Source organism: Sabethes cyaneus, chromosome 2 (assembly GCF_943734655.1).
Source record: "Sabethes cyaneus chromosome 2, idSabCyanKW18_F2, whole genome shotgun sequence".
Classification (NCBI taxonomy): Eukaryota; Metazoa; Arthropoda; class Insecta; order Diptera; family Culicidae; genus Sabethes; species Sabethes cyaneus.
In genome coordinates, this window is record NC_071354.1 from 234,810,781 (window position 1) to 234,838,104 (window position 27,324).

Here is a 27,324-nt window from a genome sequence, read left to right on the forward strand (position 1 = left end):
TGCTGGTATGCTGGTCTTACAAGCCAGTCGTCACACGTCCGAATCTCGGCTAAGCCGTGCTGCTAGATTCAAAAGGATCATTACACTAACCCCGTAATTGTCCTGTACTCTAGTAACCGGCTTCGAAGTTTGTCGCTACAGAAGGGTCAAGTCTTAGAAATGTTTATAACCCAAGGTTTTGTTTTTCTATTAGCAGTATCAGTCCGCTTAGTTTTTGTCATTAATAGTTTATGTTCAAGATTTGAATCTTCTACGCATTTTTTGATAGAGCTTATTGATGCAACGAAAACAAACAATAAGCGCAAAACTGACATTTGAATTTGGCATTCCCCGATTTGGTGTCTAGCAAAAGTATTCGTTTTCGGAAAATTAAAAATAAAAATATCTCTATTTTTTTGACAAATCCTAGTGATTTTAGTCTTGACCTTGAAATGCGGTCAGGCATACATTAATATTTTTTTGAAACGATACTTCTACAATTGATGAAGGGACGGTAAGGGAAAGTAATGAAGAAGGATTTTTTTGGGAATGAAGGGGAAAGAGTGGAAAGGATGGGGCCCTTCATCAATAGTAGAACCATCGTTTCAAAAAAATATTAAAAATAGCTCGCCTAGCAAAAAATATGGCAAATTACCAGCGCCTTTTAAGGGTTGTGTTCTAAATGGCACGAGAAAGTAATGCTCTTTGACAAACAAGAACAATAGATAATCATTTTGATTGTTGACAATATAAGTTTCATAGTATTTTTTATCTATTCAGTCAATGTTGTGTGACTGTAGGTATATGGGTCAAAATTCTAAAAAAAGTAGGTTTTATAGTAAAAATGGTCAACCATGTAGTGCTGATGTTCATCGTTGCAAACCAACTAAAATCAAATCATTTATATTTCAAAGAGACCAAGTGCAGTTTTACGATTGTAGTTGGTCCAATATTCGCATTCGTATTTCTCTGTAAACAGAAAACTAACTGGACGACCGTTTTCCCAACATGGCCATGCCAGTCAGTGGTGAGGAAAGCTGTCACCATAAAAACATATCGCCCTACCCCCGGCATTGTGCAATCGCTTTGTACTAGGAACAAACAAAATTTCTGAAAGGAAAATGCGAATCATACTCAAAATTTGGCTCCCACAAAACCCGCATCGTCCGAAAATGGTGAAAGCGAAATGACACAACCATAAACCGTTCGTTCGTTTGGATTGAAATCTTCCCGATCGAAAGGGTTTGCTGTTTGCGCTTTTTTATTCTTGTTTTTTTTAAGCCGGTCAAAAGAAATCAGATTTCCTGTCGAGAAAAGAATCCAACTGTAGGCTGTTGTAGAGGCAAAGCACTACTTTTATACCGGCCAATCAGCAAGTCCCGGCTCATTCGATTGCTCGTTTATCGGAAACGAGCTATCTCAATACATATATGTGTTTCTAAAGCAAAAATAGGCCCCTGCATTGTGGCCTGTGGCCTGACCGGATGAGAAGAGGGTAGTTTCAGGATTTTACCTCAATCATATCGTTTAGGTTTCGAAAAGCAAACCAATTTGTTGCCCCTGTGCCTCGTTGCCGTTGTTGAAATGGTCATGATTGATTAAATCCGACAAAAGGATTCGGGCTCAAAAGGATTGCTGCAAAAGTGCTGAGAAAATGGATTCGTTCGAAGTTTTTAAAAAAAAATCGAAAACCATTATCGGATTAAAATAAATTGGTGCATCCATAATTCCTTAGTTTGATGCAATCGAGCAACACCGCAAATTGTGTGTATGTTTTTACTGATTTAAAACTTCCGTAGAATGCACTTCAAATATTGAGACTCGGAAGGCTGAAGTTTTTGTTTTTTCTTCTTCTGCGGTGCAAAGCAGAAAACTAAACATCATTTACGTGAGAAAAAAAAACCGGTAGCAACAATCAGCGTTCTTCGTAGTTTCAAAGTCGGAAAAACAAGCAACTCGAAGAGAGAAGCTCTCTGTAATTAATTTCACTTCCATCGGTTGGATTGGATGACAGCCGAAGAGCGGAGCGCTTCGTTCGTCAACTTTCTTTTTTCTACTTCTTCCGTTTTCCATTCATGGAGTGAAACTTTTATCAATAATCTCCCGGACTGCTAACCGGTCCGGATATCAAAGGATTGTTTGGTTTTCCAGTTCGAAATATTGCACTACTTTGTTCCTGTTTGGATAGCTACTTACGGGTTGGTCCTTCTCGCTGGTTTCCGTCTGTCATCCTTCCGGTGAAATGGCGAAACTTCTCTCGCACTATCGCGCGTCACGGGCCGGTGTGTTGGTACAACAACAACAACAACGACAACAAAAGTAGTGCAGTACACTTCTTCCGGGTGCTCACAAAACAACGGATCAGCCAGCGTTGAGTGTGTGTGAAAGTTGGTGAGTGAAGTCGAACAACAAAAAACGACGACGACGACGGCGTCGTCCCAAGAACGAACGCGAGGCGCGCAAGCCGAAGGCGGGCGGGCGAACGGCACGGGAGAGTAAAATTAATTAAAAAAGTCTTACGGCAAAAAGTTCCGACTTGTTGTATAATCCGGGGCGTCCGGATTGTTTTTCCTTGCTGCTGCTGCGTTCGTTGGTGCTGTTTGAGCTGAACCAACTCCGCCGGCGAGCGTCGTCGTCATCGTCGCGGAGATTCCAAGTTTTGTCTTTTTTTTTGCGTAGTTAGTTTGTTCGTTCTTTCACTCTCCTATTCGCTTTGGTTGAACTTATCCTGATTCCTTCCGGTCAACTAGCCAATGCACGGTGCCAGTCCGGTTCCGGGTGGTATTATCGGGCCAAATAAAGAGAGCGTTCGAATGTTTGACTAAGTGCTAAGGATCTCGGATGGGATGTTTGATTTGATTTTTACTTTTTCGGGTTCTGTTTGATTTTTATCGAGGGGCTTGGAATGTGCAAACTAATTGTGATAATGAGGGACTCTCCTTTTTTGTGTGAAATTATATTCTTACTTTTTCGATGTAGATGTAGATGTAATAAAATTAAGTTAAATATTTGCTTCTATGGAAATTAACAAGCAGAAATTAGAATTGAGCGCGAAACTGCTGCATAAGCAACAATCTCCAAAGATTTTACTATTTCTTTGTACTGATATTGCGAACCTTCATTAGTTTTCCAGAACAACCTATCTAAATTGGTTTAGTTCTTGAAACTGTGCGAAATCAGTGCAGAAAAAACCTTTTGAGAACATTCAAAATAAATCCGTTTTCTCACATTGAGTTGAATTCTTAGAAAAGTTTGATGGCATTCTAAAATGTGTTCTTTTTTTTAAATGTTAGTTTAAAACTACTTCATAAATATAAATAACAATTTTCATTTCAGCAAAATTGTTTCTTTAGATCTGATCCGTCTCCATCCGTCTCCATCGTTTTTAAATAAACGGAGGCGCATGGTCATTTGTGAATAACATACCAACACTTTCCAGTTTTCGTACGAAAAATGTCTGTTAGTATAATTTTTATTGAACTAAACACATAATTGCCAAACTGAATGGATATTACGTATTTAATTTTGATTTTAAATGTTGACATTACTCTATTTCATACATTTGAAATCCACTGGAAATATTGAAATTCAAAAAAATCAATAAGTGCATCCTCAAACTGACACATTTTAAGTAATTTTATTCAGAACTTATAATTTTCTGTATGTTGTATATGACTGTAATAACAAACCAGATCTCTGAGAAACACGGTTTAATTTAATTAGTTGTTCAAGTTAGCGTTTGTTCGTCCGACTTACCCTGTAAATAAATACCAAACGTACCATAATCAAAACTTTGTAGGTAGGTAGGACAACATTCCAGCGGAATCAAGTGCCAGCCAGGCAACACTTTTCACCACGCCGTGTGTCACTGCAAGCACAACAAGCTGTAACAAGCGAGCAGAGGCCATCCCTCTTGACTGAGTTGTTGCGTTCTGCTCGTGTCGACCCTGCCGTCGACCTGCCGAGAGATAACACTTAAAAGGAAACTGCTTGACCCGACCGTTTATTTCTCGTCGTGTTCACTCCCAGCAGAAGTACGGTTTTGCCACGTTTACCTTTTTTTTTACACCGACTGGATAACACTGGGAATCGTCGAAGGCCTACATTATAACACCGTATGTAGCGGGTTGACCCCCGTGCTGCCGGGCCGAGTCAGCCGTTTGCATTCACTCACTCACTCACTCACTCACCCGGTAGTGTGTTGGACAGAGTGTGTACCCATTATCTCGCCCACGACGACTGTCTGTGGTGCCAGGGCAAACAGTTTCCAAGATGCGCTCCCTTTGTCTTCCCCGGGCCGGCTCGTGTCAAGTTAAACTCATTAAAAATGGTCCAAGGAAATGGTAGAGAAAAACTACCTTTCACACTGCCACAGTCGGGCAAAAGTTTTCTATTACTTTTCCGTTGAAAAGAATGCGTCGGTGTAGACAGACTTTGCACATCGCACACAGTTTGCAGAGATTTTAATAAAATGAGGAATCTGCCTCCTCTGAAGTGAAGTATGCGTGGTAAGTAATTATCTTGTGGAAAAATGATGAAAAGTCTTCGCCATTAGCTGAAACGGACACGGGCGGGGTTGTTGCGGCGGTGACGGTGGCGGCAGCGGGCGTCAACCCCAACCCTTTGGAGATGTAGATTTCGATAACGGAACGTGAGATGAAAAAAGTTGGCTTCTTTCGTTCTGTCCGAACACGGACAAATTCGTTGCAAGCTGCGTCTCGAGAGCTGAACGACCCTTGAATATTTAGATGATGAACCAACGACCCACCCCGGTGCGGTGGTCTGGTAAACAGATGTGAAATTTAATTAAATTTTTCTCAACACAACAGTTTGATTAATATTTTACGCGGCCGAGAATAGAGCAGATTTGGTTGGGCGTTTTTTTTTTGTTTTTGGATTTTAAAACGAAAGCAGAACATTACGCAAATTGAATTTTGATTCTCACAATTCACAGTTGTTTACACTGTGAATGTCAATCAAATTGTCGGGTCCGTACCAAGAATTTTGGTCCTTTCAATTCGATTATAATGAAAACAATTCAAGTAAAATCGTAAACAGATTTTCCTGTCCGGTATTTTCCCGATAAAAGTAATAAGCTAATTTGGAAATCAAATTATCTGTCACTCAAAATGAAATACCCTGTCGTTGATTCAATTTGCTTCAGGTTTTGGAAGTACAAATGAACCTAAACCACAGCAACAAGTTTTTCCTTTCGATACTGTAAGATGAATTGGAAAACTACTTGAGCCACTATTCAGCGGTTTATTTAGTGTCCGTTGTTATCCTGTTGCATCCTTCGTTAAGTTAAGTGCGATTTATAGGCTGCTAAAACCCAAAAGAAATATGTTTCTTGGCAGCTTGGTTCGGAAAAGGGATAGTAAGAAAGAAAGAAAGTTGCGAATTTGTTCTATAAATCTCAGTTGAAAAACTCATTTTCTGGGAAAAATTATTGTCTTCGGCCGTGCTAAAGAAAGGCTTACTTTCTCTACTTCCACTTTGCCCTGCGGAGTAAAAAGCAATTACCTGCGGCTTTTTTAGCTATGACTGTGGTAATAATTCTGAACATGCAATTTTGGTTTTGATATATAATTACAGTGAGATCACGAGTCAGACGATCGGTAATTAAATTATTATTAAATAAGATAACCTCTTAGACGCAACCAGATGGTTGACGTTGGACTGCGTGGGCTGATTTTTGCTATAAGAGTAAGTCTCGTTCTCCCATTTTTTGTTGTTTTCTTTGTGGTTTAACCTCTTTCTTTGGTTCTTTTTTTCTATTTTTCTTATTTTCTCGTTCTGTCCAATGTTCTAGTCCTCTTCTCATTTCCCATTCTCATTTGGTTCCGTCTTTTTCCTTTTATATCCCGTTTGATCTCTTTTTTCCGTTTTCCTCATTTTCTGTATCGGTTTTTTTCTCCTTCGTTATTCTTCTTTTATTTTCGGTTTCTCTTGTTTTCTGCTCCGTTTTCACTTTCTAGTCTTGTTTTCTCTCTTTTTCTTTTTCCCACCTTTAACATTTTTTTCTTTTTCTGTTCCATCTTCCCTCTGTCTCGTTTTCCCTTTTTTTTCTCTCGTTTGTCCATTTTTCTGTTCGCATTTCTCTTTCTGTCCCATTTGTCACCCTTTGCAATCTTGATTTCCTCTATTATGTTGTTTTCTGCCCCGTTAACTCTTTTTTTTATTTGTTTGCTCCGTTTTTTCTCCATTTATGTCCTGCTTTCTTTTTTTTAGCTCTCGTACTTCTTGTTTCTCGCCTTTGTTTGTCCCGGTTTTCCTCTTTTAGATGCTCATCTTTCTTCTTTTCTGCCAGGTTTATTCTGTTTTTGGTTCCCTTGTTCCTTTAACTCTCCTTAACTGTTTTCTTGGCTGTTGGCTCTCACTTTTCTTCTCTCGTTTTTGTTTTTTCTGTCCCGTGTTTTCTGTTTTATTGTTGCGTTTTACTTCGTATCCTACCCCGCTTTTTCTTATTTTCAGTCCTGTGTTTGCTCACGTTTTTTTACCCACTTTTGAAATATTTTCTGCGTTTCCTGTCTTTCATCATCCCTTTTTTATTTTCCATTTTTTCTGTTTTTCGTCTTCGTCTGTTACATTTTACCTCTTTTAGATGCCCCGGTTTTCTCCTTTTCTGTCACGTTAATTTTATTTTTCGCTCTCATTTTACACTTGCTCTCCGGTTTTCCTTTTTAGTCTTCCGTTTCTCGTCTTTTTCTCTCCAATTTAACCCTTTTCTTTAGTCCGTTTTTCTATTGTTTTTATCTCCTTTTTCTATCTAATTTTCCCACTCTCTCCAATTTCCCATTCTCATTTTGTCTCACCTTTCTCTTTTTATATTCCGTCTGATATCTTTTTCCTGTTTTACTTATTTCCTCTAACAGTTTTTTTCTATCTCCCTGTTCTTCTTTTGCCTTTCGGTTTCTCTTGTTTTCTGGTCCGTTTTCTCTTTACTATCTCAGTTTTCTCATCCTTTTCCCAACTTTCTGTCCCATCTTCCCTCTGTTTCTCTCGTTTTCCTTCTTGTTTTCTCCTATTTTTCCTTTTTTCTTCCACCAGTTTTCCTCTTTCTTTTCTACATTGAAGTCGCTTTTTACGCGGTTTTTTACGCGACTATTTTTACGCGAATTTCGGTATTTACGCGGTTTTTTGACGGGAATTTACGCGGATGTGCTCAAAACGTCTATTTTTTCGCGTAGTGTTGAAATCCACAAAGTTTTTTCTACGCGAAATTTTGGTTTTTTACGCGAATTTCGGAATTTACGCGGGTTTGATTTACGCGGGACGTATCCTTCGCGTAAAAAGCGACTTGAGTGTATTTCTATCCGGTTTTTCATTTTTTCAGTCTTGATTTACCTCTTGTATTTCATTTTTCTGCTCCGTTTTTCGTCTTTTCCAGTCTCGTTCTTTGTTTACTGTACCGTTAACTTCTTTATTATTCGTCTGTTCTTCCTCTTAGTTTGTTCAGAATGTCTTCTATTTTCTATTTTTGCTCTCCAGTTTCCACTATTTCAGTTCTCCTCTTTTTTCGTTTCCCTTGTTTCTGCTCCCGTATTTTGTTCTTTTCTATCGGATTTTTATTTTCTAGTTTTTTCCATTTTTTCTTCGTTTCTTCTGTCCAGTTTGCCTTTATTATCTTCCTTGTTTTCCTTATTTTTTCTATCGTTATTCCATTGGCCACAACCATAAGTTTTTCGGCTATAACCCAAGTGCAACGATTCTGCCCCATCTCGCACAATTCATTGAACCAGGCCTGGACCCGTGGCTTAAATCCTCGGAGATCGATTCACGGCAAAGCTGGCCGACCAACGTTGGCTTAAAATAATAAAACATCTTTGGAATGCGCAGGCCAGTTTCTCCAAGGGTGCGCGCTGCCCTATATTTTTCGCGTGCCCTATGTTTTCTGCGTGGCTTGCGAAAAGCGCCACGGCCATTTCTATAGTTAGCCGCATCGCCGATAAAGAAATTCTCGGAGCGCGCGTAAAGTAAGCGAAGAGATTACGAGCGTTGCTTCCCGCTTAGACAACTTTATTTATCAGCTCATGCCTTGCTTTGCTTACGAATGAACCCGCGAGAGAGAAAAGAACGGAGAAGGTACTCAGCAAACGGGATGGAATTTGATTTTTCACGTGAAGAAATCGTCTAGGGCACTAGACTAGGCGAGAAAATCTCTCCTTCATGTTAGGTTAAATTAAAAACCTAATGTTTTAGTAAGAATAAACGAGCTGGTCATCAGCTAACATAAGCTAGCTTAAGGTTGGCCTGGTCCAGAGTTGATCCGGGCGTTTTTATTTTTAGTTTTAAGTTCCGAAGGGGGCATACCCCTTCACGAGTGGTGACAGTGGTAGGAACAGTAAATATTATCATAAAAATTTTATCATTAAAAGATTAGAAATTGACAAACAAGTAAAAAATATTTCAAAAACATTCCTCATGAATGACACTAATTTTTCGATTTGCTTTGGAGTTTTCCACCATCACTTAACTTAACGTTTGCCTTAAAATTTATACATTTTAAATAAATTGGTTTTAAATTGGACTTGAATCTGGATCTGAAGTCGGACTTAAAGGTGAACTTGAAAACATTTAAAATTGGACATGATATCGGAATCGAAATTGGACTTAAAATCAAAGTGGAAATTACACTTGGCAGTGGACATAAAATTGGACTTGAAAATTAACTTAAGGTAGGAATTGAAGTTGGGCTTGGAGTTTGTTATTAATTAGATTCTAATTGCGCTTGAAGTTGTATTTGTAATTAAACTTAAAACTAGATTTAAGATTGGACTTGAAATCAGCCTTCGAATTTGGTAAGAAATTAGAATTTAATTTGGATTTGAAACGACGTTTAAATTAGACTTCTGACTAAACCTGAAATTAATTAAAACCTCGGACTTCTAGGTTTTAATATTTAAAGAGGAGGTGGGGTACGTGCCCTAGTATATTCCAACCTGAGCACGCCAGTGTAGCCAAATTACAGATGTCTGAACCCTCATATTATGAGGTTGAATAAAGTTTTGAATCATCGCTCTTCCAGTGGAGTAAATATTTCCATTTCCAAAAAAAGTATGCAAATTTTTATCCAAACTGGAGAAGGTCGGATCAAAAATTAAAAATTCTTGCGTCATTCATAACAAAATGCCACTTACATAAAGCTCAAGCCCGGTGACGGTTGGTACGAATAATACCCGCTCTAAAGTTGGTCAATTTATTCAGATTCATGCAAAATTTGATCCAAGTGGAGTGAACTGGAGTGAGCTGCTGCTGCTGCTCTAAACTACTGACATAAGGTCTTCCAATATTGGAACTTTTGTACTTAATTGATTGAAAATGGCTAAAAACTGAGAATTACATTTTCAATAAGTCAAAATAGTTGACCTCTCATTCACCAAGGGGCCTAACAGTTTCAAAAAAGTTGAATAAAGTTGTGATACTTCATAAATTTGCTATGAACCAACTAACAAATGGCCCGGTTCTATAAAGAAGAAGAACAGAGCTTTCAAAAGGAGAAAAAAAATTTGGCGGCCATCTTGGATTTGGTCGCCATATTGGATTTTATCAATAAATCGCCGTTTTCGCCATGAGCCCGCAACCGATTTTCCACCATTGGAAAGCTGAGAAAAAATGCTACAAGAAGCATTCATTGAATTAGATGTGCAATGGCATTAATTAAATGATACAATTGTTCGTACAATCATGAGTTTTCGTGTTTTTTAAAACAAATATATTACAAGTGGCTAGTATTTTACTATATTTTTGGTGGTTATATTTGCACGAACAAACGATTTGTTAGAGACAAAATCGAAGAAATTCACTCTCATTCCTGCTTTATTTGTTTCGTGCCTTTGTCTAAATGAACTTTGCCAAAAACATGTCTAGAATATTCAAATCTCAAAAATAGTAGAGAAAATAACTCTGAACTAAATGACGAACTGATTTCAACTAATTCTTGACAAGATCAAAAGAACTAATTTATTTTCCATTGATCGCATGTTTGTCTGCAGCTGTACTAATCAGGATCAAATTGATGTCTTTGCTAGTAAAACACCTTATTTCTTTGAAAATGTACTGAAAATCTATACCTATAAAAATGAATTTCTGTCTGTCTGTCTGTCGGTATGTTCCTCATAGACTCGGAAACTACTGAACCGATCGGCGGTAAAATTTGCATGCAGGGGTTTCCGGGGCCAGGGAAGGTTCTTATGATGGTTAGAGACCCCTCCTCTCACTAAGAGGAGGGGCTCCAATACAAATGAAACACAAATTTCTGCATAACTCGAGAACTAATCAAGCAAATGGAACCAAATTTGGGATGTGAATTTTTTCTCTGGTGAATTAGAACCCCTCCCCACGTTAGGAGGGGTGGCTCCTATACAATTGAAATACCAATTACCTCATAACTCGAGAACTAATCAATCAAAAGGAACCAAATTTGGCATGTGAGTGTTTTTGGAGGCAAGAATTTTTTCTATGATGAATTAGGACACCTTTCCTTTTCAGGAAGGGGGACCTCGCATACAAATGAAATACAAATTTCCTCCTAACTCTAGAACTAATCAAGCAAATCAATGATGGTTCGAAACCCCTCACCACTGTGGTAGGGGAATAAGGACTCTCATACAAATAAAACAGAAATTTTTGCTCCACTCAAAAACTAATCGAACTCGAGAAATCATGCAACCTCATTCGTTTCCTTGCACCTTTGCTATCTAAACCATAGCGGATGTGACTGAGTGAAGTGAAATTAGTCGCATTTAAATCTTGGTGATATTCCCTCTCATATCATAGCTACTTGTCCTGCATTACCAATAGGGTAGAAAAAGACGGCAACCGTCAGATGGAAGAGGGCACAAATAATGGCCGCAGAATAGTAAAATAAGAAGTCAAGTACAAGTCGTTCATCAACACTTACGGCTCGTTTTAATGCAATTGACTAAATGCATTATATTGTTACGTTATATGCGCATATATTGCTTTCTTTAATGCTGATTTACGTTAATGCTTCTATGCATCAACAATGTTAATATACGTTTTATAAGCATTACAATTGCTAATATACAAAAGTTTGGCACTAGGGATGCAGAATTATTTCCAATATACGGTTTTAGATTAATGCTTATGGTTACTTGGGTATTACCTCTTGAAGAGTCAGGTTTATTATGCACTGCTAAAAGTAGCAATAAGACCGATTATGCTTTTCGCTGATTGATGGCATTCGTCATAGTCTAATGAAGTTTTTCACTTTGTTCGACAAAGCTTGCTGGGTAAAAAGCTAAATCACCCGGACAGATTGATTGATTTGGAAATAGCCATAGCTGTAAGCAGAATAAGTAAAGTTTTAAGTTTTACTATCGGGTCATCCGGATCGATTAAATCAAAGCGATCATACTTTTTTCATTAGTTTCCGTTGTTGAGCAGCATGTGCGCATTAAATTTTATTAAGTGTATAGTGGAACTATAAGTGGCTAAAATTCACGCGCCATCAAAATTATGCAATTTTTGAAAACCAGTTGTATAGACAAAATAAATATAGTCAATTCTGGTTTCTAGCAAAACCATTCTAGTTGCAAAAAAATGCCAGAAAACGGCAATATTGCCTTGCATAAAAAATAAATCCGGTGTTCAACTCTAATATTCTTCATATCTGTCAGCAATAAATCTGCTTAGACAGGGTTTTACCACATTAATGGCACCATGAAATTAACAGTTTCATCGCGGCTTGACCGCAATACGGCCAACTTTAATTGATGCGCTATATTGTATTGCAATGCCCCACTTATACAGTAATGTTCCGATTTTGTCAGCCCCATGTTGAGTTTTGGGCTGAACAAATCGAGAAAATTTTTTTTCGAAATTTTTTTCAAAGTTCAATACTTGCAATATCGAAGACTTCTACTAAAAATTAAATTTTAACCCTCAATTGGGCAATCGAAAGCTCAATGAACCGGGCACAGCACGCTGGGTCAGAACCCTTTTGGGAGCGCATTAGCTTTGGGCGGGAAAACTTGGTTTTAGGTTTATCGAACCTTTGGAAGAGTTTCTTAAAATTAAAAGTTCTATCGTCCAGCAGAGTTCAAATTTTTATTAATCCCCCTAAAAGTGCAATAAACAATTTATTTTTCTTCAGTTTCAATATAACACTCTGATGTGTTCTGCAAAATTTTACAGCATAGTATTACAAAAAAAAAATTGCTGAAGACAGTAACCCTCTATCTCTTCAGCGAAGATAGAAAAATCCTATTTCTCATAAATGAAAAATCGTTAAAATCAGTTTTTCTATTTTGACTATTTTTGTAGTTGTTGTATGACTTTTTCATGTTTTACAAAGTTGTACAAATAGTAAAAATACACAACATTTTTGAATATAGTATACCTCTATCTTTGCTTGTTTAGGAAATATAGAACTTTTACTATAAAAATACCCTAATTTTGACCCTGAATTACACGGAAGAAGGCATAATTTTATTCAAAAACTCTCCTCCGAGAGTCAAAATACCTTCAAGCAAGCTGAAAAGTATTATAAATCATGTTTTAAAGCACAAAAGTTAAGCAAAACTTATAGACTGACAAAATCGCGATAAAAAGCTGATAAAATTGGGGGTTGACAAAATCGGTGGTAGGCAAAATCGGGAGCTGACCAAATCGGAACATTACTGTATTAGGTTTAGAACGATGTATCATAACCAACCAGTTTTATCATGGTAACATAAGCAACAACAATAAATTTGCTTTAATACTAATAATTATAATATGGTTTTATAGTTAGCTGTAAGTTGCTTTTCTAACTGCAAGGAATAATAGCTGAATAACCTAATAAGAAGTCGCATTTAATATATGAGACAAGGAAAGCGAAAACTGATTTTAAATAAAAATGGTGGAGAGGGTAGAAAAAATATAATAATATAAATTGGAAAAGGCCATGGAAACAACAGCGAAGGAACATGAGATAAATAAATCTGCAATGGAAAGGCGGAAGGAGAAATAAAAACACGAACTGCTGAAAATAAACGGATAAGTAAATGGGAAATGCAAATACTGTTAACTGTCTGTAAACTAACATTTGCTTAGTCAAATTTGTAACAGAATGATTTATCTTGACGAAACTTGTGCTAGTTACTTTTTGGGTCCACTTGCTTTCTGATAGTAAATTCTCATACTCAAAAGTAACATTAACTTTGACGGGATTGGAAAGTGTTCCCTAGTGTTGTAAAAATCAAAATGAAACAACTGACCAAATTATTTTTAAATTAGTGTGGTATGATTGGAAATAGGCCGAGAAAAAATCTTCGGAAGATCTTCGCATTTGCGAACTGTTGTTTAAGATTGGTCTTTGGTAAACACAAAGTTTAGCAAGTCATTACAAAACTCCGTTGAAAATTCCATTAAAAAAGTAAATAAAGTCCTATTATACCAGGGTTATATCTATTCATATTAACGCAAATGTTTCATAACAGTGGCTATATAAGACTGTATTATTTTTGCCCTTAAGGTATCTCAGATATTCGAGAAGTAACTGACACTGTTAATGAAACAATATATTCACAATTATTTGAGTTTACTGTCTCTGCAAAAACACTTAAATAGGTCACTGCCATAAAGAACTACTTCCTTCGGCTATTATCTCAATATTACAGAGTACATCTGGAGCGCGCCCTCCTGAGTAATCTCCAGTAGCAACAAACAACCGACCAAAGTTGCCCCAGGTTAACAGCTTCCACCTGCTCTCAAATGAGTTGGTTCGCCTTTGGCACATTGAGGGTTCTAAGACAACTCATCGTTTCCATGCCAGTCCTATCCACAATGACAGAGAAAAAAACCTGAACTGAAAATTTCAAATCTCACTCCAACTTTCCGATAAAATCCCATTCGCAAAGAGCTGTGAGATTGTCTCAAGGCGTTGAATCAGTCCGACAGTCAGTCAGTCAGTCACTTAGTTTCAGTGATAATAGAAGAAGAAACAAGATCTGTTTGACAAAGTCCCCCTGCAAGGGAAGAGGAAACGAAGCAAAAACAGCCTCCAGGGCAGGACATATTAATTTCCGTTTATCTTGAGGATGGAAAATCCCTTTCTCGTGATAGGGCACAAAAGTCTCAACAAGAGAAACAGGAAAAAACGGTTTCGATTTGTCCGATTCCAAACTTTAAGACATATTGCTTAAACTTGTTATCGCATTCGAGCTTAACACTGTTGGGTGGGGATTTGAAAATTTATTAAATCCCAAGATAGCGGTGACTTTTGCAGTCAGCGCAAATGTATGGCGGCAGAGAGTCAGTCCGGGTGCACCGCAAGATGAAACAGCCAGATTCGAAATTGGTGCCGGAATTTACATCAAGCTCGAAACTTTTCCCGCAGCAAAAGTTTTGACGACCCCGGGGGGGGGGGAGAAAAACAACCAGCTCACTATTTATCCCAGTCGCTCATCTAGCTCAAAAAAAAAGTTTGCAATCTTATCGCAGGGACAGCTGTCCTACTTTCATCAGTAGTGTCTTTTTCCGAATTCCAGAACCAAACCTTGCCCTTTCTCTACTGCGCTGCGGTGACAAAGTTGTCAGAGAGCAGTTCCACTGCTGCCATTACCGAAAAGCACTGCTCGCTCGTTGGACAACCGAGCAGTGAGGGTGGAAAAAACTTTTCTCATTCAAACCAGGCGAGGTCACAAACCGGCCAGCTGTCACCTTAAGATCTCAGTAGGGGAAAAAATTAAAAGCAATTATCCCCCACACACTGCCTTGCCACCCCATTTCGGAATGTATTTTATTTCCCGACGTGAATCTGTGTAACAGCAATGTTCTGATGGAAATTTAAACAATACAAAAACGTCACCGAGAATGGTGGTAGGGAAAACTCGGTTCGTCCCGAAGAAGGGGTTGAGAAAAATTAAATCTAAATTAAAAATCGATTAATGGTGTCGTTTCGGCTTCCGGAATATTCCTCCACCAGGGACGACCGGAAGGCGACCTAATTATCACGACTTGTCAGAGGATTATGTTTTTATTATGCGCCCGGCAAAAGCTGCTTCCTTCCTTGCGGTAAATGTTTTTTCTTTATTTTCATTTTTACCCCTTCGTCCACCCCTACGCAACCATTCACGTCGCCTCGGTTGGAAAATGATGATGATCATGATGATGATGATGATGGCATCTCGTCCATTTATTCCGGGTTCGGAACATCCGCATCCGCATCAAACAAGCAAGCGAGCCGGCACTGAATGACTGAATGAGATCGTGCTTCTTTTCTTCGCGGCGCACCAGAATTGATTATCTGCTATCGGGTTGAAGATTTATAACAGTAATTTCGAGCGCGGGTGGATTTACTGCTTCGCTATCCTACTGCACGATGGCGGAGTGGGATGAGGTGGAGGGAAGAAGAGTTGCCCCTATCGCTTCCGGCACCGGGATCGCTGCGAATCCCGGGAAACTGCACCACAGAGACTTCAAAAAGTTGATTCTAAATTCCAGCAGCGTGCCTAGGGATGGGTCTGCTTAAATTTTAATGCAACGCTTACCTAATGATTTTCCGGATGAAATGGATTAAATGACTTTAGCAAAATTGAGTGGATTAAACTACTGTCTCTAGATGACCCGAAATAACCGGTATAGTTCATTTCTCGTGATTCATTCTCTTAGCGCTCACGGACTAGACTTGATTAAATGTAATAATGTTATTTTTCAGTACTGCACACATAGAAAAATTGTAAACGAGAGAAAAATAAAAAAGAAACCCACATCACTTTACTAAATTCCATACAGAATTGTGGTCATATCAATCTTTTCAGTTAATTGTTTTCATCCACTTTATTCACTTTTCGACTAGTGTTCCACAATGTAGCTGTATATCGTAATTCATAAGTGTTTCTCATTTACTTATTTTGTTTGTTTAATTTCCTTTTCCAATTAGCGTTAGTTCGTTCTAATTTGTCACATCTTTTTTAATTTGCATTTCTCTTGCCAATGTTTTGCTCTTTATAATTTTTCTTTTTTTGACAATTTTATGCATTTCTTTTTTACGCTCGCTCCTTATTGCCCTTTCTCTCCCTACCTATTCTTTATTCCTTATATCTTTTCATTCAATTTGTTTTAACTATTTCACATTAATCTCCTGCAGTTTCCGTTCTGACTCATATTTTTCTTTTTTAGATAGTCGTGTTTGTTTCTCTTTACTTATGTAACTTTTATTTTTATCCTCTGTTTTTGTCTCTATTTACTTTTTCATATGTTACTCAACTTTATCGTTCTGACTGATCTTTTATTGTTTCTGTTCATGTTACTGTTCCTGTTTTCGTATCTTATTTTTTCCTTTCCGAGAACTGTGCATCCATTTCTATTTTCCCCACTGCTTTCACTGCTCTATAAATTTTACATTATTTTTAATCATACTGTTTTCTCTTAAATACCGTTCTTTAAGGTTTCTGCCTTATTAAAAGCAAAGCCTTGGTGTTACGTTCCGTTTTCGAAACTTAACTTCTGTTTTTATACGACAGAGTTTGCAGTCAGCCGTTAGAGTACAGGCCAATTGCGTGGCTAGTGCTACGATCCTATTGACTCACCCAGCCGAGATTCGAGCATACAACGATTGGCTTGTTAGGCGTCGTACCTCGTACCTCGAGGGCCACTAGAAGGCTTTGGGGGAGGGGGGTTTCGGCCTTATATTATTTCTTATTTTACGTCTTATCTTAATGTTTTCTCTTGATTATTCATTGCATTTTTCAATATCCTGTTTGCAATTCGGCACCAATTTTTCAAAAGGGTCTAACTACAAAATGTAAACAAACCGAGTGGGGGTTTCTTTCTCTATGCTAGTCTAGCAGGAAGTAAGGTCCTTTTAAAAAGTTGGTGCCGAATTGCCTTTGCAATTTCCGGTAACAAATTTTCTTGACCATTCCCTTTATCTCTTGCTAATCATAATTTTTGCATTTCTTTTACCTATTTTCCTCTTTACTTCTGTAAGTATTATTTTCATTTACTATTCCTAATATTCTTTCCCAGGTGCTTGAATTTTTACATTATTCGTAGTATTTTTATTTGTTTTTTTGTTCTCAATTCTTTTCTATTTAGTTTCAAATTCTCATTTCACTCTCTTTATTCTTTCTATCTTAGTTTAATTTTTCGAAATAGAGATTTTTTTAATCTGATTTCCCTTTAACTCTTTTTTTTTCCAGTTTGACTCGTTTTCTCATTATATCATTTAATGATTTATTTTCTAATACTGGTTGATTTGTCATTCTATTTTTGTTTTCGAGTTCTCTTCAAGTTATTCTCTCTACAGTTCTCACTTTACTGTGTTCCTAAATTAAACTCATTATAAATTTTTTTCTTCTCATCTTTCACGAGTGTGTTTTACTTTTTTCTCTTTCCTGGCTATTTCGCATTTTTAATATTATTTTTTAGTTCCTTTCTAATGTTCTCTGATATTTTCTAAGATTTTTTGCTTTCCTTAGACCATTACAATTATTTTATAAAGTTTTTGTTCTTCCGGTGTTGAGCAACTAAAGTGGTGGGGGGAGGGGCGAAAAAAAATCAAAGAGATTTTTTTAACTGACCAAAAAGCGTTTTAAGCATTTTTACTTAAATATTAAGCGTGAAAAGCAGCACTATTCATGCTTTTTATATGTACGTTTTTATTTTCCATGCAAAAATCCACAAAAAGAAACACAAAATCGAAAGAGTTTTTTTTACTTATTTTCGGAAATTCCATTGTTTGATTTGCCATGTCTGTTTCGTGTTAAAAGCGTTCCGTACACTCGTTTCTCGAGTGCTTTAGGCTGCAGAGCCCACAGACAATTGATTTAAACTCTTTAACTCTTTGATTTTTATTCTTACTCTTACGCTTACTCTTACTCTTACTCTTACTCTTACTCTTACTCTTACTCTTACTCTTACTCTTACTCTTACTCTTACTCTTACTCTTACTCTTACTCTTACTCTTACTCTTACTCTTACTCTTACTCTTACTCTTACTCTTACTCTTACTCTTACTCTTACTCTTACTCTTACTCTTACTCTTACTCTTACTCTTACTCTTACTCTTACTCTTACTCTTACTCTTACTCTTACTCTTACTCTTACTCTTACTCTTACTCTTACTCTTACTCTTACTCTTACTCTTACTCTTACTCTTACTCTTACTCTTACTCTTACTCTTACTCTTACTCTTACTCTTACTCTTACTCTTACTCTTACTCTTACTCTTACTCTTACTCTTACTCTTACTCTTACTCTTACTCTTACTCTTACTCTTACTCTTACTCTTACTTTTCAAATGATGGCTTAATTCATTTTTCTACTTAGTTGCTATTTCTTTATGCTATTTTTCGCTGTTCTAAATTGCCTATCTCTATTTCCCACATTTATCTTCTTATTTCTTCTATTCATTTACTTTTTCATATTTGTTGCAGTTACTGTTTCGCATCGCAATTCACAAGTCTCATACTCTTACTCCTAAATTTTATATTTTCATTTTATTTGTTTTTCAAATAATAAAAAATCAAATAATTTGTCGTCTATATTTTACTATTTAAAATTCTATCCCTTTTTCGCACATTTTTACCTTTGTTATACTTTGTAACAAAGGTTTTTTTTATTCTCCTTTTCACATCATTTTTTAATTTTTCTATTACTATATTTTCATTTTTGATTTCTCATTATCTTTTCTAATACCCCTGATGTTATTTCCATTTTCTCGTCCCATTTCAATTGCAACTTCATGTTTTCAGTCTGTCTCCGACTCCTCCCATTTCTTATTTTTTCTTTTCTCAAAAGAAATGTTATTGTGTATGTATTGCTCTGCTTTTTTGCAGTTTGTCTTCCCAAGTAACAATTCTAAAACCACTTGGTTCTGCTTGAATTTCATAAAGGTTTCATTGCGGTATTAATCATTACCTCTGGTTTTATTGCGGTATTGCGCAATACCAAGACGATACGAGTCCAAAAACACTTCTAGCTAGCTAGAAAACCATAATAAAACTGTTAATAAAGCAAATTTCTTGTGGTTGCTTATATTACCACGTTAAAGTTTGTTGGCTGCACCACGTCTCTTATAAACTTACCGTAAGTGTGGCGTCGCAATACAAAATGACGGACGAAAATAGATCTTATCGCGGTTGCTTGTCAAACCGCAATAAATCTGTTAGTTTCATAGAGCTATTAAAACGGTAACACCCTGACCAAACAGTTTTTATGTTGCTATTAGGAAGAATACTAAAGTTCAGCACCAAAATCATATTTTTGTGCGAAGCCATATTGCCGTATTCTAGTATTTTGCTCTAGCTGGCAAGCAAAAATTCATCAAAGCAAAGTGTTTTGCAGAAAGAAAGTTACTATCAATAGGTTTTCGTGTCACAGAAAGCGACTAAAATGATTTTGCTGGAAATTGAGGCTGACTAACTGAATATATTTATTTTGTTAAAACAACCAGTTTTAGAAAATTGCAAAATTTCAGTGGCGCGTTGATTTTATCCACCTATCATATCAATATACACGATAAAATTAAATGAGCACTTGCTGCAAACCAACGAAATTGTTTAAAATTTATTAAATATTCTTTGGGATATTTTATTATGGTCGCTATACTTATATCAAATCGAGCGGAATAATCTCACAGTAAAACTTTAACTTTGCTGCTCACGGATGTATTTTCAAGTTGATAAAGCTGGCGAACTTATTTAGCTTTTACCAGAGCGAAAAGCAAAACGCTTTATTAAATTATAGCGGTGGCTGTCAAGCAGCGAAAGCTTATTTGGTTTCATCGCTGCTTTCAGCAGAGCGTGATGCGACTACTTGAGTTTATAACCTGATTCTTATAGAGGTAATGAAAACATTCGGAGGTGTAAGCCACTTGGTCAGAAAACAGTTTTATAGCGGTCACCAGAAAGTTCTGGCTGAGCTCTTAGTTTTATTAGCGGTTTTATGAAATTGATCATGAAAACCTCTATACGAATGAAATAAAATTTGGAATGTTACTTGAGTTTTCTATTTATTATTAATTTCTGTTCCTTTTTATTTGATTTTCTTGTTTCTTCCACATTGCTCTGCTGCCATTCGCAAAGTTCAAAATTTCAGGATATTTTTATGATTTTCGTGTGCTCTTGTCTTGCCTTCATTCTCGCCTCATTTCGTTTAGAAACCATTCTCGTCTCGATTCTCGTCTGGTTTGGTCTCGTCTTCATTCTCGACTCGTAACCATTCTTGTCTCGTGTCTATTCTCTTCTCGAATCGATTCTCGTCTCGCCTCTATTCTTGTCTCGTCCCCATCTTCGTCATTATTCTCGTCTCGTCTATCAATTCACGTTTATATTCGTCTCGTCTCTATTCTTTTCTTGTTTCGCCTCCAATCTCGTCTCATCTCTATTCTTGTCTCGTCTCGCCTCCATTCTCGTATCGCCTCGTCTCTACTCTCGTCTCGTCTCCATTCCCGTGTCATCTTGTTTCGTCACTATTCTCATCTCGTTTCGATTCTCGTTACGTCCGTCCCCATCCTCGTCTGTTTTCGTCTTGTCCCCATTCTTGTCTCCTCTTGTTTCGTCAACATTTTCATTGCGTTTCGATTCTCGTCTCGTCTCATCTTCAATCTCGTCTCATCTCGTTTAGCTCGATCTCGTCTTTTTTCTCGTCTGGTCTCTATTCTTGTCTCGTGTCGATTGCCGTCTCGTCTCGATTTTCATCTCGTCTCTATTCTCGTCTCGCCTCTACTTTTGTCTCGTTTTGCCTTCATCCTCGTCTCGTCTCTATTCTTGTCTCGAGTCGATTCTCGTCTCTTCTCCATTTTCGTCTCGTTTCTATTCTTGTCTCGTGTTGATTCTCGTCTCGATTCTTGTATAGTCTCGTCTTCATTCTCGTCTCGTCTATACTCTTATCTCGTATCGATTCTCATCTCGTCTTCATTCTCGTTTCATCTCGCTGCGTCACTATACTCATCTCGTTTTTCTTTGTCGTTTCGTTTAGATTCTCATCTCGTCGCCATTCTCGTTTCACCCCCCTAAACTTAAACTTAATCAGCTCCAGGCCGTGGTTTCCTCTGCTGTACGAAGAACTCGTCTCTATTCTACTCGGTCCAGGGCCGCAATTCGCCAGCCACGTAGTCTACGTAGGGTCCACAGGTCGTCTCATCCCCATCCTCGTCTCAATTCTCGTCTGGTTTCGTCTCGTCTCCCCTTGTTTCATCTCATCTCCTTTTGTTTCGTCAACATTTTCATCGCGTTTCGATTCTCTTCTCGTCTCCATTATCGTTTCATCTCGTTTCGCTCGATTTCACCTGTTTCTTCTCCTCCCTCTCCTATAGACTCTAAGTTTTCAGTTTTGTTTTCGAGCCTCGGCGTCCGTTTAGTCGTTCAAATTTTTTGGTAAGGCAAAAAAACGCAAGCAGGAAGCATTCCAAGTATCAATTCTAACGCCACTCGGTTTTACTTGAATTTTACGGAGGTTTTATTGCGGTATTAATCATTACTTCTGGTGTTTTTGGTATCACGGAATACCAAGATGATACGAGTCTAAACATACTAATAAAACTGGTAGTTTTACAGTGCTATTGATATGGTAACACCTTGACCAAACAGATTTATTGCTATTATTTGGAAGAATATTCAAGTTCAACACCGAATATTTTTTTATGCGCGGCTATACTGCCTTATTCTAGTATTTTAACCCACAAACAAAACACCATCAAAGAAAAGTGTGAGTTTCAATAAGAAAGTTATTATTAATCAGTTTTCGTGTCATATGAAGCACCTAAAATGATTTTACTAGAAATTGAGATTGACTAATTGAGTATATTTATTTTGTTAAGACAACTAGTTTTCAAAAATTACAAAATTTTAATGGCGTACTGATTTTACCCACCTAGCATACCAATATGCACGATAAAATTCAATGCGCATATGCCGCACAACTACGGAAACTACTGAAAATTTATTATTTATCGCCGATTCGATTTGGTTTAATCGATCAGGATGATCTGACAATAAAACTTTAACTTTTCTTTTCACAGCACTATATTGTCAAGTTAACGAAGCAGGCTAACTGATTTAGCTTTCTTTGAAAACAATATAAGCACAAAATAAAAATTATTCTGGAAAATAACCCTAAATTTAGTTGAAGTCTAGACTCGCCTCTGTCCAATCTCATTTGATATTATATAGAACAAATAGATGCCAGCACAAATGGAACGGTTTGCACACTGCATTTTTATTTATCTGTTTGTACAACTTTCTAAGCAGAAAGTACTTAAAGTAAGAAGTTCGAAATACGATTGCATTTGAATGTGGTTCCATTCAGTTGCTCCAATCAATTTTATCATATGGCAGTTTTGGCATCCCACGTTAGTTTGGAGTAATTTGTGTTCCGAAAAGGAAAACCTCCAAAAATAAACAAAAATTAACCAAACTGTCTCGAAGAGAATCCGAGAATCCTAGAGAAAAATTTCTCTTCCATTCATTTGAAGCCGACTCCTGAACTGGCCGAGTCCGGCTGGGATGCGACGACATGTAAAATGTAATCCCCTGACAGATTTCAGTGCCCCGTTCGATTCGACATCATCATCATCATCGTCGTCGTCGTCGGTATTAGATATGACATAAGATATTGGCTGTGCTGTGTGTGTGTGCATGTGGCTGTGGTTGGTATCTATTTCGGATTCAATTATTCATTGAAAGATATTGATCTTGTTCTGCCATCGAATTGAACGTCCGACTGGCAGGAAATTTGCATTTAAGGTGGACTGCAGTCGTAATTGTGCCAAACGTCGTCGGGGTCGGGGCGGCGGCAGTGTAAGGATGGGACCAGTCAGACCGCAAATTGACTTTATTAATTCATGGAATGTGTGTTTGATTTATTTTGCACTCGAGCCATCCTAGGACAGCAGAGAGATTACGATCTTCCTCGAAAGATGTCGGAATAATTTATAACGATCGCGCAAGCATTGTGTAGCTTAAGCAAGTTAGTGGTAACGTATGACAGGAGCGTTTGATTTATCCTAATGCGATAACTAGAAACTAGTTCAATTGGCCATACCGTGTGCGCCACTCTCCGAATATCTAATGTCTTCCGAATATGCCAGCCATCTAAATTCAATCTACATCAGATCAGATTAAATTACAGAGATTTCCGTAAAAGAAACCCATTAAACTCGATACAGGAGCCATCGGATTCACTGAAGTGCAGAAGCACGTGCCATTTCACATTTGCTTTCGCCAATAAATTTTATAACCCTGGTCAGACCCGCACCGGCGGCTCCGTACGTTTCCGTTCCGCACCCGGAAATTCGACTCATGCCATCACCCACCATGTATGTATTCGCATTCGGTCAGCCACCGGCCCAAGTTCAACAAATCCATTAGTCATTTCTTGTTTGATCAACCGAAACGATCCTGCCCGAGCAGCTGCCCGCCTGCCGGAATACGACGACGACGACGATGTTGCAACATCGGTCACCGGAGCGGCGATAACATCGAACGAAAATCGGAATAAAAAATAATTGATTTTAGCCCCCATTCAACCCACTGTGCCCGGTACGTAGGCTCGTTGGCCGTCTGCAATAGATATGATTTCATTCGCTCTGACTCCATCCGTAACGGCTCGAATCCTCTTAGTTTTTCTCCTGCTGCTGCTGCTGCTGAGCCGGAGATCAATTTCGGCCAAACGGTGAGTGAAGAAGACGAGTGTTTTAAAAGCCTTTTATAGGCCCGGTTTTCCAGAAAGGATGCCTTCCGCAGGCCAAGGTAAAGGATGATAAATGATAGCATGCCGTTGTCCATTCCGACCGTCCCCGTCCGTTCGTCCGTCCGAGCCGTAGGATGGGTCGGGCGGGAGCCTACAGGATTTTATTTCATTTTTATTGATACCCACATTCGATCCTTTCCCATGTGTACAAACAACAATAGCAGACAGATCAATGGAACGAAACAGTGTCGGGATCTGCCTTTTTCATGTTTGAGAATGAGAGCAAGTTGGGATGTTGTGGGTGGGTGGCGACTACCGGGGGTGGAAGTCCATTCAGGTGTGATGTAAGTTTCAATTTTCTCCGAAATCAATGAAATTCGAATAAAGAGCCGATGCTTTAACTTAGCTGCAAAAGTTTTTACGACCCATACCAATGAAAAGTTATATCGAGCGAGGGAAATCTTTTTCGAAAAGATTGAAATGGGCGTTCAGTTTAGTGTGAGAAAGCTTCCCTAATTTTATGTCCGCAATTGAACCGAACCATTTGACTTCAATAACAGTTAAACAACAACAAACATCAAAATGATTACATTTTCTTTCCCTGTTTTCACTGCTTTCTCTTCCGGCAGGTGTATATAGTAGGACACATACCACCAGGCTCGGACGAGCGCCATATTGGGCACCCGATGCCGTACGGACACACGAGCTTCACCGAGAAGAACAACCTTCGTTACCTGCGGCTGGTGAAAAAGTACTCGTCGATTATTCAGGGCCAGTTTTTCGGCCACCTGCACTCGGACTCGTTCCGTGTCGTCTACAATGACAATGGTATTTCTTTCATTAGCTTCCGAAAAAACAATCAATCTCGACTAATCTGACATCTTGCAACATCCCGCAGGTAAACCGGTCTCGTGGATTATGATCGCTCCGTCGATAAGCCCGCGAAGGATGGGCGAGTCGAACAATCCCGCGATGAGGTTGTACAAATTCGACACCGACACCGGACAGGTAGGAGGATTTTCACTCTCGCACTCTGTTGGGTCAGACCCGTATTCCAGTCATTCCACCATTCTGTTTCGCTTTCACTTTGAATTCACAGGTTCTCGACTATACGCAGTACTATTTGGACCTGGCGCAGGCCAACCTGCAGGAGGAAGCGGTGTGGATACCGGAATACAACTTGACCACCTACTACTACGGCCTAGGGGAGGTTTCATCGGTGGCGCTGCACAATCTGGCCGACCGGTTTACCACCACAGACGATACGCAGTTTTTGAAGTAAGTTCACGCTTATTTGTTTTTTTTTTCGTATGTTAGACCCTATTGAATGAAAGTTTTCATATGGATGAATTTTAATTGACAAGTTCCCCAGTATTCATTTTACTACGTATGCCAGTTAGAATATTTATTGTTGTCACAAAATATTCTCTCACGTTTATGAAGACGGCCCGTGCCTGGTAGATTGAAACGTGGCCCATATTCTTAAAATTCGGTGCTGCCAAAATCAATCAATTACTCATTTGGGGCTACTTTTTCTATAAAACGCGTGAAAGAAATTTTGATTAATCAAAAAATTGTTTCCAGTCGAAATTTTATTTGGCCGAAACCACCGCTGAAATCACTTCTTTTAGGTTCATGTATTTTCCTAGGTTTAACGACTAGTAGAATTATCCCTTAATCGCTTTTGTTTTGTAGGTATTGTTTCTGATTGTCTTTGAAGGATATTAATATATTTTTCAATCAAATCAGCTCATGCTACATTTGAGATTATGTCTAAACTATTCAAAGAAACTTACTTTCGCCATTCGTTCTTGATCTATCACCATTCGCCTTTCGTTTTTGTTTTTCCTTCTTGTTTTATTTTTTTTCTGTTTTACTTGTCTACTCTGACTCTGTCGCAACATAAACTTTTTTGCAAAGTGAAGGATCGTTTGGTGAGAAGAATGATAAACAGGATGAAACTGGAAAATTTCGATATGGGGTCAAAATATATTGGGTCGTTGAATGGCAGGCGGGACCCCAACCCACACTCTCTCGGTTGGTACCCAAGTGTTTTCGCAATTAAACTACAGCCGCACCCTTCTCATTAGAAAGTCTCATGTCTAATTTTGTCCCTCCAGCCTAGGCCTTTACCGATCGCCACCTTTACCGATCGCACGAGCCTCTCCCACGCACCTCCCATATGTGGCGCTGCGGGTAGGATGAAATTTTAGGTGGTATCTGCCGGCGAAAACTTTTCCGAGAGTGCTCTGCTTAAGACGTCCCTTTGAGCCTTCAACTCGTTACTAGTACCTTGGAAACAGATGGCGTAGTCCGTCCAGAACTCTCTTGGCATGCTCCTGCGTGCGACGAAGCGTTGAACTACCATGATACAAGATTCGGTGTTCAGTAACTCCATATGCATACGGCTTTCTGATTGTAAGGCAAGTGTAGAGGGCAACGCTGGGTTCACGTTGTACCGTTGCCAATCCGAACGGTAGCAAACTTGTGGTAGCGGCGATAATCGCTCTAACAGTAGCGCTGATTGACCATGTACGAGTGTTACTTCCGGACGGTCTCTATCAGGCCGATGGCCAGAGCTGTCGAAGGTTCGAAAGCGTCTTCAGTGGCGCGCCACCTTGGTCTTCGCCCCGCCAAGTACCACCTCGATACCACGATCGGTTTCCAACCGGAAGAAGACTACAGCAGCGTAGGTGGTTCGGTCGCTGGCATCCACGAACAGGTGAATTTGTACACGAGCGAAGCCATTCGAGGAGCGGAAATAGCATCTCGGAATGCAAAGTTGGGCCAGTTGCTGAAGGGAATCTACCCAAAGTCGCCAGCGTTCATTGGTCTCGTCGCTCTGACGCCCAGACCTCCTGGATCAACACTTTGCCGTGCACTAGTAAGAAAGCAATAAGACCGAGCGGGTCGAACAGACTCATGACCACCCTGCCTACGTCTCGGTTGGAGGTAATGTGAACGTTCTTCAGTTTCAGCTGTAGGGTTTTTGAACCTCCCTCTGCTATCTCGCCAATTTACGGCTCATTTGATCTACCCCCTTTGGAGTGTGCCAACTTGACTTCGTTCACCACTTGAACCACCTCCTCGGTCGTCTGAAAGCTGTCCAAGTAGTCATCAACATCATGCTCATTCTTAATCGCTGCTGTCGCTGGGGAACAGAATGACCCGAAGGTAGCGACGTCTATGACGTAAACTTGAGAAAGGTCTGTTGGACGGTCACGGAACACGAAGCACTGCGATTGGCAATCAGGCGAACGTATTTTTAACTGATGGATCATTTCCATTACGTCGTCAGTTACCGCACCTCACCTCCTGATAAGGGAAACGGATTCGCCAGATGGTTAAACTGCTGCGCCGCTTTGAGGTGGTCGACTAGATTCTGCACTGCTAGACCGAATTGCACAACAGTCTCTAGCCGGGCGAGACTCCGCTATTGGATTTGGTGAATTTTACACAGCAAGGACCGGATCAGGAGTTCCGATCTTCCGGTCTTCCGCAGAGGGTACGCAGGGTCTGGACGACGTGCGGTACACTTGCTAGTAAGAGCAATCGGATTCTCACTGATTCGAGAGCATTGCCCTTTAGCGACCGTTGAAGACGTACCAGGTTTGCCGCATCTAAGTAACCGCAGATGGCCGTAGACTGTTCGAAGTTACTACCCAAGCAACAATGTGAGTTTTATTGTTCTCTTATGGTGGT

The 27,324-nt window shown here is 38.9% G+C and overlaps 1 protein-coding gene across 1 annotated transcript in view; it reads left to right on the forward strand.

Annotated features, from left to right (window-relative positions):
• LOC128736791 (acid sphingomyelinase-like phosphodiesterase 3a) overlaps window positions 1-27,324 on the forward strand; it is a 140,008-nt gene that overhangs the window by 97,099 nt on the left and 15,585 nt on the right. Inside the window, exons 6-8 of the mRNA XM_053831281.1 lie at window positions 24,252-24,450; window positions 24,521-24,630; window positions 24,722-24,900. Of these exons, the coding sequence (XP_053687256.1) occupies window positions 24,252-24,450; window positions 24,521-24,630; window positions 24,722-24,900 (488 nt within the window). The remainder of the gene's footprint in view (window positions 1-24,251; window positions 24,451-24,520; window positions 24,631-24,721; window positions 24,901-27,324) is intronic.